This window comes from Python bivittatus, unplaced genomic scaffold (assembly GCF_059951505.1).
Source record: "Python bivittatus isolate LINGU-HERP-01145 unplaced genomic scaffold, Pbiv_v1 ctg000330_np1212, whole genome shotgun sequence".
In the NCBI taxonomy this organism is placed as follows: Eukaryota; Metazoa; Chordata; class Lepidosauria; order Squamata; family Pythonidae; genus Python; species Python bivittatus.
The window spans coordinates 40,758,126-40,773,870 of NW_028277058.1; the positions used below are offsets into that span (position 1 = coordinate 40,758,126).

General features: G+C 37.6%; 1 protein-coding gene across 2 annotated transcripts in view; it reads left to right on the forward strand.

Moving 5' to 3' along the window:
• The window catches only part of LARGE1 (LARGE xylosyl- and glucuronyltransferase 1), a 356,507-nt gene that overhangs the window by 143,440 nt on the left and 197,322 nt on the right, over positions 1-15,745 (forward strand). For both annotated transcript variants that reach the window (XM_088141083.1, XM_088141084.1), the window contains exons 3-4: positions 8,918-9,219; positions 15,570-15,652. In XM_088141083.1, coding sequence (XP_087997209.1) covers positions 8,918-9,219; positions 15,570-15,652 — 385 coding nt within the window. The remainder of the gene's footprint in view (positions 1-8,917; positions 9,220-15,569; positions 15,653-15,745) is intronic.

Here is a 15,745-nt window from a genome sequence, read left to right on the forward strand (position 1 = left end):
GATGTTCAGCTGGTGGTCCATTAGTACTACAAGTTCCTTCTTAGGTGTAGTGCCATCAAGTAATGCTATATCATCTGATATTTCTACAGTCACAGAACTTTACACAAGTTCCTAATGAATATATCTTGATGGGTTAGGTCCAGCACTGAAGCCTTTTAAGGATATTTTGAATCACAACTTTATCTTCTCAGGTATTTATGTTTGCAAATTATATAAACATCTGTTCTATTTGATCTTCTAGGTCAGCTATAAAAATGTTGGATAGCATTGGATCAAGAAAGAACCCAGATTAAGTTTTGCAGGATAGTATAGCAGACGTTGGCATTCAGAAAATCAATGATAGAATATACAGGGTGTATCAAAAGTCAGGGCTGAAGGTTATGGATTTTGTAAACAATTTAAGTTTGGATATTCAAAAACCAAGGCAGTGGTATTTATTTATTAAAACAAATTATTTAAAAGATTTATGTAGATTTATCTTATGCAACATAGCCTTGATGGTTCACATACGTGTGTTCCAAACATATAACATGTATTTGTTACATGTATTCATGTGATTTTCTTCTGTGTGCCAAATGGTCACTTCTCGTGCTGCAGACTTTCACACCCCTACTAAAGAATAAGCCTCACTGAATACCGTAAAGTGTATATCTTAGAAAGCAATCAAAGGACTGTGTTGCTATTGATGTTATGCACTGATAACTATAATGATGTTTGTATTGTATGAAAGGCAACAATAGTGGGATTATTTGGGTCTTGCACAATAGGCTGGGTTGGAAGGAAACTTTCATAACTGGAGGCTCATCATATTTCAGTTTTGCATTGATCATAACATAATTTTAATATTTTTAGATATTTTTATGTATTTCTGGATTTATTATTTTGATGTTTTGCACAGCCTTGGTAACTTTCCAGCAGTAAGACAGCTTAGATATATGGAAATAACAGCACTGTGTTATAAATGTGAGAACAATTTAGGCTCTCTTACTATTTAGTATGCTCGTGGCTTGTAAGAGTGATAATCTGATCAATATTCTGGCCCCTTCAGTTATCAAATCTAGCCTGGCTGCCATTTTTGGCAAGGCAGCATTTATAATGCAGTAATCTTGTGTATATGTAAATGATTTCTTAACACACTGATCCATGCACATGGTAGTGTAATTAAATCATAGATATGGGGCAATACTGTGTTTTGTAAAACAGCTTGAGTTTGGAGAATGGCCAGAGGTTGTGAGGGTTCTTTGCTTTCAACCACAGCCAAGATCCAGGCAAGAATCTCACCAGGATATGCTGCTTACCTTAGCTTGTGGTCCTGGCAGTTGACTGATAGGGTTGCCTACCTGTAATAGCTGTCAATCTCCAGACATCGCCTTCTTCTTCCTCACCTGCTTGCCGTTTCCCTACCTCCTTTTCTCTTACAAACCCATGCACACTCTGTCTTAGCATTTGCTTTTGTAAACTAAGAGCCTGGGTGGGGTGAGGCTGCCTCTGGACATCGGCAGGTCCTTGAAAACACCAGGGTATGGCTCAATTAGCCAGGCAGCTGGAATGCTGGCCTGGAAGCTCATGAGTAACTTCGTGAGTGAATGAATGCATGAGCCCATCTCTCAGGTTTCTGGGACTGTAAACTTTTACGACCCTTTGAAAAAAAAACATGAGCTGTGCTGAGCCTTGGGGAAGTGGGGTGGGAAGCATTTCTGCCTGGGTGCAGCTGCTTTTCCCGAACACAGACAACAGTCCCAGCTTCACTTCCTCATAGAGCTAAATGGTTTACACCTAAGATGCTATTTCATTTGCATGCCTTGCTTAAAATGTCTTGGGCTTTAGTATACAATCCATGTTCCTTCATTTCTGTTTTTCAAACTACAACATTTCTTAATTACTTTGCTGAAGTGGGGCTGGATTTTGTAGCAACCAAAAATAGACAGGTAGGTTGATATGATATGTGCTGAATGAACACACTGTTCTTAATCCCATTTATAGAGGCAGTAAAGTGCTGTCATACCATCTGACATTTCTCTGTTACCATTGTGCTTTAGATAGAGACAAGGAGACTAGAACCTTTACACATGGAAGTTGCACAGTCCACAGAATCCTCTCAAGGTCACATTGTCTCCAGCTTCCTTCCTTTAAATTTGCAAGTTTTTTTCTTTCAGTGGTTCACTTATATTAGAATTAAAGGGTGCCTTGTTTGCAGTGGAGACATCTGGAGAAAATTGCTTGGCTTCATTCAGCAGTTCTATAGGCAGCTATCAGAACTCCTCATCAGGCACTATTCTATAATTCCAGCTGATACTACCTCGGAGTGATTTATAAACTTAGTGTAGGACACTGGGTATGAACATTTTTGTTGGATGTGGGAAGGAAACTCTTAGCATGACTCATGAGTGCTCAGGGAAGATATGGACATTACTAAATGCTTAGCAGAAATTCTTCCATCTTAGTAGTTGGTTCAGGCTAGGATCTGACTGCCAGGTTCATTCAACAAAATCACTGTAGGAGGAGAGCTGTGTTTTTGATGGCAAAAAAGCAGGAGTCTGGTAGCACCTTTTCCAACTAACAAATTTTATTAAAAGACATAAGCTTTTCAAAGAATTATTCCTATTTAATGCATTAAAAACTAGCACCTATGACACTCTTACTATTCTCAAGACCAGAGATAGATTGGAAGCTATCTATTTTTCATGCCTTTCTTCTTTTCCTTTACTTTATCTCACGTTTTCTTTTCCTTTTCCTTATAATTTGTATTTTTCATTTTCTTTTTCATTTCTAACTTTTAACTCTGTAATTTTAAAATTTCAATAAAATATTATTATAAAAAAAAAAGACATAAGCTTTTGTGAGCTGCAGCTCACTTCGTCCTGCGTGGAGTGACTAGGCTGATGTAGGATTTAAATTGCAGAAAGGTGGGAGGAGGAGAAGATAGTTGGCTATGCAGCTTGTGAGAATGTGTTAGTCGGAAAAGTTGCCAGCGGACTCCTGGTTTTGTGCCTCCATGGACTAACACGGTTCTCCTCCTACAATATCTACAATGAGAAGCACCAAATTCTGCGGGATCGAGTGGAAATCCATAAAGAATACCTGAAAACTGGCACAAATAGAGACATCTTTTTTCTAACCAAATACAAGCAACTTTACATCATTCCTAAAGAAATGAAAGTAAAGAATCTTCTACAGTCTACATACTGTATAGGCTATAGCCAAAGACTCATCTGATCACCAATGCCATCTCTGCCCTGGAATTTCAACTATATCAGGACTTTGCCAGGAAAGACAATAAAGCTATATTACAGAACTCACATTCTCAAGGAAAAAGAAAGAAAAGTTCAAGCTTCTACAAGCATCTACTCACCAAAATGGAGCACTGCACAGACTCCCCATATTATTGGGAATTTATCTACCCATGTTCAGCCAAGCTGAAGAGTCTGTTCTGGGACAGTGCTTATCCCTTTATTCCACTAAACCCATGCAAAATCTACAACTGTTTGGGGACCTTGATATATTGTTTTTCTGCTTGAAACTTAAGGAGTACTTTCAAGACAAGTCACAAACACGACTTGTCTTGAACCAAATACATCCTGGGACAACATAAACTACAGGTCACACCAAATCACAAATGCATAAAGAAAAACAAAAACCACTGTATGGGCCATGTACTGAATTGGATTTCTACACTGAATGCTTTCACCAACAAGCTAAAGTTATAATCATCAATATGAAATTTCCTGTATGCAACAGTTTCAGCAAAATAGAACAAGATGCCATTCAAGGCCTCAAGAATAACAATAACATCATAAACTAGTTGATGGGGGGGCAGTTTTCATGAATAAATGGATTACATCAAAGAAGCCAAGTAGCAAGATTCCATCACCCCATTCTACCAACTTCTCAGATCCCACAACAAAATATCAAAGAGAGAACTACACAATCTGATGAAAGAATTTCCTGAAGACCTACAAGACCTACATGGAAACACCCCAGGGGCTCCAACCAGGCATCTTGTTTGATTGGTGTGAGCTATCCAGAGTCATTGAGAGTTGGGTGGCAAACAAGTTTAATGTACTGTTGTTATTAATATTATCTTCTATTTACTTCTTAAAACATAGAAACCAGGTAACCCAGCCCATCCCCTTGTCTCAAGCATTGGAACTAGCTGTACATTACAACTGCATTTGTTTTGATCCACTTGGCAGAGGTGCTCAGCTAATGGAATTAAACCAGGCATCCAGGAGACTGAATTACCTACCCCAAAAGAACAATAGACAAATCAATAAAACCAGATAAGTTCCCGGGGAGAACCTATTAAAAGCCAGACTGCAGAAACAGAAAAGAACACCACTGGTTGTCACCTACATTTCACAGTTCAAACTGCTCAAACACATTATTAATAAGCTACAGGCCATATTGGACAATGACACTGCACTTTCTCAGGCAATGGATGGGCAGGCCCATACTTGCATACAGACAGCATCCAATCTGAAGCAGATTCTCATGAGCAACAAGAAACAATAGGACAATGATGCCAACATGGGAACCAGATCCTGCAAGAAACCCAGATGTCTACTTTCCCTACATCTACACCAACAGCACCATCACAGGCCTCAACAAGTACACACACATAAGATTAGAGGCACCTTCATGTAGTCTTCGTCCAGTGTGATATATGCCATCATCTGCCAGCAGTGTCCCTCTAGATTCTACATAGGACTGCACAAGTTTGACATCAGGACTCAGAACAAGGACAAAAAGAGTATTTCAGTCTCCCAGGATATTCAGTAGCAGACTTCAAAGTGAGTGTTTTAGAAAAGCAGAATTTTAACACCACCATCAAGTGAGAAATCATTGAACTCGCATGCATCAAAAGATTTCAGGCAATCTCAGACGATCTCAACAAACAGAGTGGGTTTTTTAACATATTGATTAATTGATAAGGTACTTGTAATCTTTCTCATATATAACCTTCACAGCCAACCTTTGTTCCCCTCCCCTTCCCCCCAGCTTTCCTCTTCACCCCTTCCCAATTTAAATCCTACCTCAGTCTAGCCACTCTATGTATCAGATGAAGTGAGCTCCAGCTCACGAAAGCTTATGCCTTTTAATAAAATTTTTTAGAAAAGGTGCTACCAGACTCTTGATTTTTTTAACAACAAAATCAGAAATTCAGTCTTTTTGGTACTTAGGAAAGCATATTTTTTTGATTCCTGCTTATTCCATTTTTCAGCTCTTGAGCAGTTTTGCCTAAAATGCTCTATGTTTGATGTGTTTGTATGTTAGTTTTACATGAGCTTATTGGATGTAAGTATTAGACATTTTGTAAATGCAATGAGAATAGTATCAATGAAATTTTGATCTACTGTTTTAAACTGTATGTTTTGTTGAACTTAACACTAGTCAATAATCATATTTGTGTGTGTGTGTAGATGGATTAAAAATACTGTGAGGAAGGGGGTGAGGCAGCCCTTATTATACATGGGGATCCTGTTCCTACTTCACAACCATGGATAATGAAATCATACATAATGAGACCTTTTTAGAAAAAAGACTTGTTTGTTTGTTTGTTTGTTTGTTTATTTATGTATGTATGTATGTATGTATTTATTTATTTATTTATATGCTGCCCATCTCTCAGAAACAAGACTCTGGGCAGTGTACAATAAAACCATAAAAACAGTCATTACAAAAACACTCTACAATTAAAACGTTAATATTATTACTATAAAAAGCTAGAAGGACTAGGGAGAGCATTAGATGTTACATGCAATGTAGCCACTTCATTAAATCCCCATTTCCATGAGACCCCCAAGCCTGTTGACATAACCAAGTTTTAAGGGACTTCCAGAAGGATATCAAGGATGCAAAAGCCTGTCTGCCATTTGGTGCTCATATAAAGTAACAAAAACCAAGGCCCCAAACTGCAAATAGGTAAAAACCTTTACTGAATTTCCTGAGGTCTGGTCTTTTTTTTAACAATCATGGAAACACAAAACCATGAATAATGAAAGCTGCCTCTGTCTTCTGCCCTCTCTTGGATATTGTACATACTGTACAATATGTACTGTACTAATCAGTATATTTTTCTTTAGACTTTAAAGAAAGTTTAGGAGACAAGCGTCATTTTAGCTTCTTTATTTCTCAGATTCTTTCCTGTCCTGTTCCCTTCCATCTTGTTAGGTGAAAGGATTTATTTTATTTATGGTGTGTTACTTGGATTGCCATCTTGTAATTATTTTGTACCTATTTTTGTACTTGTTCCAGTTAATTTTTTTTTTATGTTACTCTTATTGTTGTGAGCCACCTAGAGTCATGTGGAGTCAAGTGGCATCAAATTTGAATGAATAAATAAATAAAATAAATCCAGACATCTTTTTGAATGTCAACCATTTACTTAGGCTATAGTCACAAAGAATTTAACCAGACATCCTGTAAGGAAATGCTTGCTTGTGATTGGATGCCCCACAGATTAGAAAGTTTTCCCACATGCTGGCTGTGACCCCTTTCCCCTAGCATCCTTCAGACCTTTTCAGTAATGAAGAATTTTACCCAGAAAGGTTTTATCTGTCCTGCACTGCTTAGCCACATTGAGAATAGAGGTTTATATATTCTCATAAAGGAGCAAATACTTTGACCCAGTATAGTAAAGCTGTATGAAATTTGCATACACTAAGAGACTGAGATTAATTTTGTTTGCATGGAAAGACTGTCAGCTTCACTGCAGGATGCAGGGTTTTTTTTACATATTCCAGAATAAAGATGTTATTCGGACATTATGAACCAACTTTAGAAATCATGAGAGTCAGAAAGAAAAGTGCATAGACAGATGATAAAGATAAAGGCAAGAGGGGAAAAAAATATGAAAGTATAAATTTCCTAAGAAAAAGGTTCTGCCTGTGACCTGCAAGTTGCATATTTCTACCCCTGCCATAAATCAAGCCAAACATAATATAGAATGCCTACTGTTTCTCTGTACTGCATAACTGTGGAACAAAGGGGAAAGTTTAAAAGAAAAATCATACACTTTAAATAGCACCAAAGTTTTCCCCAAAGCATCCAAAGTAATGCACTCTGTCCAAAGACCAAAAGTCTCTCCATTTCCACACCCCAGTCTTTTGGCCATAACTATGAAGAAACACCAGAGAATCTTGCCTATGAAGAGTACCCAAGACACCCATTCTGTCCCCTTGGAGTCAGGAGCTGCATGGGGAGGACAGGATGGGTGATATTCCATGTGACAAGCCCCACAACAGCTGTAGGACTCAGGCCATCCTCATAACATGCCTAAAAGCTGCTCTCATTCCTCTTGCTGCTCGGCAGCAACTTCTGGGGGCCCACAATGTCCAGAATACTGAGGTTGGGCTTCTTTAGCTCACCATCAACACAGCCACTCATCTCAAAGGTTTGCAGCCACTGAGAATCCCATGACTACCTCCACCTCCATCTGATTTGAAATGCCTCCTGATTCCAAAAACTCCAGTGGCTCTATCCCTGCTGCTACACTACACTGCCAAATCTGAAACTGTAAATACAGTTATATCTACAGTAGAAGTAATATAATATGGGATATATTAAGTTATGTATCTCGAATAGTCCCATATAATTTGCTGCTAATAATTACTACAATGCTTGTTGATGATTGTATTTTAGTATATTTATGGTATTATGCAACTCATGTTGGTAACATTCATAGAAGGCACCGGGGGGTAACATTCAATCAGTACACCAGGGGGGTGAGGGTAGGATATGTTTTGGTGAGAACCTGGGAACTGAGAACAGACTTTTTAATTCAAAATTGAGTAAAAAATTGAATAGGTTCCTCAAAAAAACTCATATTATTGTAGTTTAACTTAACATGTGATTAATGTTAAAATGAGAAATTAGCTTGCATAAATAATGAGAGCATGCCTGGGGCAAAACTGAGCTTGGTTGTTTATGTAGCATCATATGGCCAAAATATTCACAAACTAAGCAGTACTATCCTAATTGGTAGTAGGTAATGCTACATGAGCACAGATGCAACTAAGACAGGTTACCTAGTCTACATGTTATCTCTCTTAGTGAAATGCATTATGTGAAAGCCTTAATTGACCAAAGCCATGATAGGCAGTGGAGGTCAAAATCTATAGGTCCATCTGGTGCCATGTAGAACATTGTGACTTGAAATATAAGAGGAATCATTGTTAAATGGCATGGATTAAAAACCGAAATGAGAAGAAAAGAATGTTTGGTATCTCTGAAACTAGGAGAAAGAAAAGAATATGATAGATTTCAGTGGAGATGAATAGGTGCTGAATGAATGTGAATTCAATATAAAAGTGAGTGACCAGTACACAAGAGGTTCATAGAAATGGTTTCGTTGTACAGACAGAATAAATGAGGATCGAATCTCAAAACAGAAAACATATATTAAAGGAAGAATGAATGGATCAAGACAAAAGGGAAGACTGAGAAAGTTGTGATTGAATGGTATTGTGCTCCTGAAAAAAGGAGAGGTGAAAATAAGCAAAGAGAGGTTGCAAATTTGTTTGGATTCCTCAGTTACAGAATGTATGTGATTGTTCTTCCCTTTTCATTCTGTTTCACAGCATGCTGAAAATGTACACTGTAGAGGTAATGACCATAAGATCAAGTGATGAAGACCACCTAATTTTCTTGTAGTACTTTGTTTTTTCCCACTTGATGCTGCCTCCTACGTGAATTCTGTACTCATATAACATTGAGCTGGATTTGAAGAAAGCAGAGCCTTCTGTATAAAAGAAGGAGCTGGAAAAAATTATAGGGATCCTTTGTATATTACTCATATGCACGCTTATTGGGGTCTTAGGATTGATTGGAATAAACAGTTTCTTTTCGTGCTTTTGCAGAGTTTGACATTTTAATTCCATTTGGGACAATTTCTGTTGTTTTTCTTCTTTCACTACAGATGGAAAGCCAGTGTCACTGTCTCCAATTGAATCCCAGCCCCATAGCCCTCATTACACAGCTACAAGTCAACGTGAGAGAGAAAGCCTGGAGGTTCGCATGCGGGAAGTGGAAGAGGAAAATCGTGCACTACGCAAGCAGCTCAGTCTGGTCCAGAGCCGGGGCATGTCCCATCGCCGAGGCAATCACTCAAAAACTTACTCCATGGAGGAAGGGACTGGGGACAGTGAGAGCCTCCGGGCAGGCATTGTGGCAGGGAACAGCTCTGAATGTGGACAACAGCCAGCAGTGGAGAAGTGTGAGGTAGGCAAATGATTTCCTAGCTAAGTCATGTTTCTAAAAGTGAATCAGCTTGATGTGATTGGAATAGTCTCCACCAGTTTTTGAATCTTGACTGTGACTGCAGCAAAGAAAAATGTAAGTATATGATAGGGAAGGAATCAACTCACTTTGTTTGCAATCTGCAGGGGAAAAGGGGGATAGGGGAAAAAAAGAGATATTTAAAAGTAATCATGTGGGTCTAGTTGAAGACAGGCATATTTAATAGAGTCAATATGGCCTATTGGGAGAGGCATCAGAAGCAAGCCATGATTTCATCACAATTGCAAAATGTTTGTTGTTGTCAGCCTTTCGAGGTAATCCAGACAAGAATCAAATACCATGAGTACTAACACTACCTTTATTGTAAGGTTACAGTAACAGAAACTTGCAAGTCTGAAAACACATCTCTCCCCCCCCCTTGCCTTTACTTTTCAGGGAACCAGGGAGGGTTCCTTTTGAGATGCTTTCCACGCCCCCATTCTTTCTGTGGGCTGAGTTGTCTCTTATCTGACCATCGCCCTAGTGGCTCTTCCACCTCCTGTCTCTCAAGGATATTCCCACAGACTGTTACAGTTGTGTCATCAAGACACAAGCTCTACCCTTTAGGTATTTGCATGTGACTTTGCAATGTACATACACCTTGGCTTTCCTCTGAGGCTTTCCTTTACACTACTGGCAAATCTGACTACAAGATTTGGTAAAAGTATCTCTTTTTTAAGGAAAAAAAATCTTATTAATAAGAGATGGTATTTGTTTTCTAATATTCAGTTTAGTGTTATACAAATGTAAGCTAGACAGAATCTGTAATTAATTTAACAAAGTATGTGATAGTCTATAAATAGAGTTATATAATAAATATGGTATAAAGAGAACCTTGATGTATGGAGCATACATTTTAATTGGTGTTGAAAAATGATATATTTAGAGTATAGGAATAGTAAATCTAAAATATTAGGTATAGTATACAATAAATAAAAACTGTTAAGTTCTATAGAAATCCACAGGATGTTTATAATATTCCTGACAATTCTATTGTTGACTTTAAATCTCAGAAAACATAAACATTATAAAATGCACCCTCGTTCTGTTGTGTGCTAGCAGAGCTTTGCCCCATCATTGTTGCTTGCTCTCAGTTTGTAACCTACAATGGAATTTTCACAGAAGGTGGTAGAAATTAATAAAATGCAAGTTTTAAACGATTATATCTAATATGAACACTATGGAAGTGATTAATGCTTGTTTCTTCTTAGTGTTTGTCCCACATGATTGCAGGATCTACTTTTGCTCCCCTAGTTCTTACAGCAAAACTATCAATGCATGTTACAAGGAGTGTCCATAGGGTATGGTCAAAAAAGTCAAGATGGTGACCACACCAGTGCAATTAAAGCTCCACCTGTTTTTTATGCGTGTCAACATTTTGTGCCCATTTCTTGTCCACTTTGTGGCCACCATTTTGACTTTTTTGACCATACCCTGGAGACCTCCCTGTGTCAAGGGGTTTCTTTAACAGCATTGATTAGGACTGAGAGGGGAGTGATTGAGCTGAGGTTACTTACCTGGCTTCTAGTCCAACACTTTAACCATTCATCCACACTAGCTCTCGTTATGATATCAATAATAAAAGCAAAACATATTAAGTATAGTCTCCTTTACCTTCTCTATATATCCTGCTTCTTTTTTATAACTTGGATATATTCAGTAGGCTTATATATCCAGTATGAGGGCACTTAATAGAATAAGTAAAGGATAACTCAATAAACAGAGGTATAAATATGCTTTGGAAATAGCTCTAGGCAGCCACTGGGAAACTACTTTTGTAATTTTGCAGTGGTCGTGGTAGAAGCTGTATACTTTCCCCAGATCCCCCCTTCCCTCAAAGAATCAAGAAATAATTCCAAACAATTAACTGAAATCAGCAACAGAAACAAAATATCTTAATAGTTTCAGATCTGTCTCCCCCAGGTTCTTGTGCTTTTTTAGCTTAAAAAAAAAATTGCTTGTAATGCTGAATGATGCAGCCCTGTGTACACTTCTCTGGGAGTTAGTCTCAATGAATGTAGCGGGACTTATTTCCAGTAGGATTATACTACAAGAGTTTGCTGAGTCACACTGTCAAGAGAATGCTTTTAAAAACCCAATGCTTATTATTTATCCTTCTGAGTTAAAAAAGAAAATCATGTTTATTCATAGCAGTTCAATCTTCTTGTGCTGATGAAGGTGGATTCATAACTGCACTAGCCGCATGAAAGAGGTAGATTGGGCACCAGTATAAAATAGCTAGGTCTATGTCACACATACAGAGCCAGGAATTTCTACACTTTTCTAGATGGGGGGGAGGGGGGTTATGTATGTTACAACAAACTTAGCATTATACTACAGTTTTGGAGTTTCTTAGAAAATAGAATGGAGACTGGTGCAGGCAGAGATATACAGGGAGGGGGGAGGGAGGGAAGGAGGGGGAGAGATACACCCACATTGGCCAGTGAGGACTCAGTGGGCAAGAAATGTTGACAGAATGGAACTCTTGTTGCCAAGATTCCACTTACATTCCTTATTTTAGATCCTTGGAATATCTCATTTCTTGTACTTATTTGGAAGAGTTGGATCAGAAACTTTGTAGAGAGAGCCTGTGCTGCAATAGTCCACAACATTAAATGATGTAGGGCATACCCAGAGGTTGTTACTTTCTTGGCAAAAGATCAGTTTTCATTCTTAATGCACATGCATCCAGAGGACAGTCAGGAGACTTGGCAGAACAATACAAGAATTCATATCTACATCTTTGTATACAGATTGATCGTAAGACATTGCACTATTTAGATGTACCCCTTGGGGACATCTATCTAAAGCAGTCCCAATTTATAGAAGTGTAAGACAAGGTTGCATATTAGCTCTATAACTTTTTAATCTATATCTAAATCCAGTAATCCAAGCTCTTGCTGTTTCAGCCCATCACCTACCTATCTTAGTTGATCATGCAATTCCAGCATTATTGTATGCAGACAATGTAGTTATGTCTATTTCACAGGTGGGGATGAGAAAAGCACTTAGGAAATTGCCCCTATTCTGTACAAAACAAAAGTTATCAATAAACTATCAGAAAACCAAAGTTTTAGTTTTTGCCCGACATAGTAGCTATCAAATATAATAAAGTATAAAGCCTTGATATTATGGGAAGGAGAAAATTAAGGCTTTTATTTTTGCTGTCCCATCCCAAAGAAAACTCAACTGAACATAAATATAATATACCAAATGTATGCCTTCTTTAATGACACGTGTCTTTTACATTGCCTTCTCTCAGTGTCTTGTTAAAGCAGTTCATCTGGAGGATGGTCTCTTCTGCAGCCATGCATGTATATAATAACTGAGGCTATTCTCAGTTTAATGATGAACCTTCTTGCAAAACATCTTTAAGTAACCTGAAGGGTGGTTTTTGTTGTTGTTTGTTTGACCTCTGTATTGGCTTAGAATGCACATTATTTGCTCTGTACTTTTTTGGTGGAATTGCCTTTTTATTTTTTTCTAGAAGGGAAAAAGTCTATTAGCCAACTCCCATGTTTTCTTTTGTTCAGGATGAAATATGTTGGGTTGAATTATTATTGTTATTATTTATTAAACTTGTATGCCACCTGACTCTGGATGGCTCAGGACCCAAAGATGCATGGGGCTACAATCGATTTTGGACAAGGGAATCACTGCTAAAAAAGTTGTGTAGATTAAATGGCCTTCAAGATTATAATAACTTTTACCAATAAATTTCTCACCAGGTATTAGTATTATGCTGTAGGCAGTGGTTCTGTACAAAAAGCAGCTTCCTGATGCTCACCACACACTCCTCTCTTAACCATTTTCAATAGTGAAATGGCTTTCACTTTTTCCTTTTATAAGATTCCTGGTAATTCAGTGGCAGATTACAAATTTAATAGAAACCTCCCTATTATCAGAATTGCCTCCAGGGTTTTCATCACTTATCCTATTACTGAAAATGCCAGTTATGTGTTTATATGAGAGGCTTATATTCATTCCCTGTCAAGGATCCATTTCCCATAATCAGTGATTATTTGAGCTGAATTGTTACTATACAATGTAGCTCACGTTAAGGCTGTATACAGTAGACAACATTGAGATAACTCACTGTTACTTTTTAAAAATATTTCTACTTTCCTATTCCTTGCCCACCTTATTGCCTTATGTAATAATTCAGTTAAAAAACAAGAAAAACTATTTGACCAAATTTGTTAATTTTTATTACAGTGTTTTGATGGTCACACTTTCCCCATTCATATATCTGCCTTAACAACAACCTTTACAGATAAATTACTGTGATTCCAATTTTCTGTTTGGGAAATTATCTAACAAGGCAACTTGTTAAAGGCATTTAAAAGGTTAACCTTTTTTAAAAAATACCATCAGTAGTGAATTCAAGTAGGGAAGAAGCAGGATTTTAAATAATGAAGAAGCACTGAAGGAATTTTATGAGATTGCAGAGACTGAATTAGTTCTTCTCATTGACTGTCACTATAGAAGATGTTGGAAAGAAGCTTACATGAGAAGCGTTTATTTTCAGGTAGGGAAACTCAAGTGTTACATCAAAGAAAAAGAATAAATCATTTAGAAAATCACTGCTAGGGTTATACAAAGGTAGAGGAATATTGTTTTCTTTCAGGCTTCCTTGCAGGGTTCCATCAGGTGACAGGAAGCTGGACAAAATGGATCTTAATATCTTTTTGTCAATGAATGAAGACATTTATTCTTACTAAATTAATTACTAAATTACTTGATATTCTCAAGGCCACCCACTGGGATCTGACCCAGTAGTGTCTGCTGTTTTAGTGGCTCCAGTGTAAAGACTGTGAAGTAATTAACATTAGAAAGAAGAGACATTTCCTCTGTTTCCATTCTTTGGTAAAATTACTTTCTCCATATTTAAATAATAATTGATAAAACAATACTGAAGGAAAGCTAATTTGAAAGATTTCAGGGGGAGTATTCCAGACTCCATCTGGCTAGTTCAGTGGAGACCTTTGAAGAAATGTTTCTTTATGTTGCCATTTTCCTCCTCTATGATGATGATTTATTCAGAAATAAGGCATTGCATGTTTAATGGGATGTCTCTAAGGCATACATGTGGAATTGCAAATTTAATAGGTGCAGGTAAAGATAACAATTTATTCAATAATTATGTCAAATTTATGAAAGATTATATTGCTATAATTTTGGTTAGTAAACTTCCAGAAAAACCATTTTCTTCAAGTTCACAATTTATTCACAAAGGAGCAACATGTACGCATAAGGAAGAATCTGTTTTGAGGGGAATTATTTTGAGCAAAAAACACTCTGTCCACATAATGGAGATTTTGAACTTCAGAACTACTGCCTTTTTATTGACAACTCTCACTGTGAGATCAGAAAGAATCAGGTTCAAATGCCACTGGATGCTGAAGCTTGGGCCAGTCACAATGTCTCAGCAACAAATCTACCTCACAGATTTGCTATTGTGAAGTTAAAGTAAAGGATAGCCTCCTTGAATGCTGCCTTTAGCTTTTAATGATAAATTGAGCTTTAACTGAAGGAAACCACCATAAAATAACAAGATACGAAGGATCATAGAGCTAAAGTACAAGATTGTGATCCTAAATGAGATAAGTTAATTAGGAATCCATTGGGATTCTTCCCTGGAGATAAGAAGGGGCAGGAAGTACAAGGTTTTGGGTTATGAACAGCATCTAGGTTAAACAATCTTCTTGCAACAGCCAGTTTCTACTTTGATTCTCCTCACAATCACTCGAGCAGGGATGCTCATTTACTCTTGAAATCTTGCATTTTCCCCTCTCCCCTGGATCTGGTTGCACCAGCTCTTCTGTGTTCACCAATTAAATATTTGATTAGAATGGTGCTACACATATGCAGAATTATGGCATCTGGTTTTTCCAAAAGAGACTTTTTTCCTTCACTGTGGGTCCAGTTAAAAAACAGGTAGAGTTTTGATTACACCATCATGGCCACCATCTTGACTTTTTTGACTATGCCTTGTGGACACCCCTGCCTCCTTTAAAATAGAGGTGGCTTAACTTGTTTCTATCTGTTATTGAAAAAGCTAGTATCAAAACTGTAGTGAATATTTCCTGCACAATGTAAGAACTAGTATAAGAATTAAGGTTCTAAGGAACACATGTCAGTGATACTTCACATATCCATGATTTACAGCTTTTTAAAATATCAGGAACTATTGAACATCAAAAGCCTCAAACTGACTAGACTGCATTGATCTTGCTAGATTGTGATGATCTTTCTTCCTCTTGCTTTCATTGTTTGTTTCTCTGTTCTTTTAGACAATCCACGTTGCCATTGTGTGTGCTGGATACAATGCCAGTCGGGACGTTGTCACACTCGTCAAATCAGTCTTGTTTCACAGGTAACGCCTCTTTATCTTGCTGCATGCCTTTTTGTAAAGGTGATTAAATGTGCCCTTGACCCTTCGTAGCACAAACGACAGTCAGTGTACCTG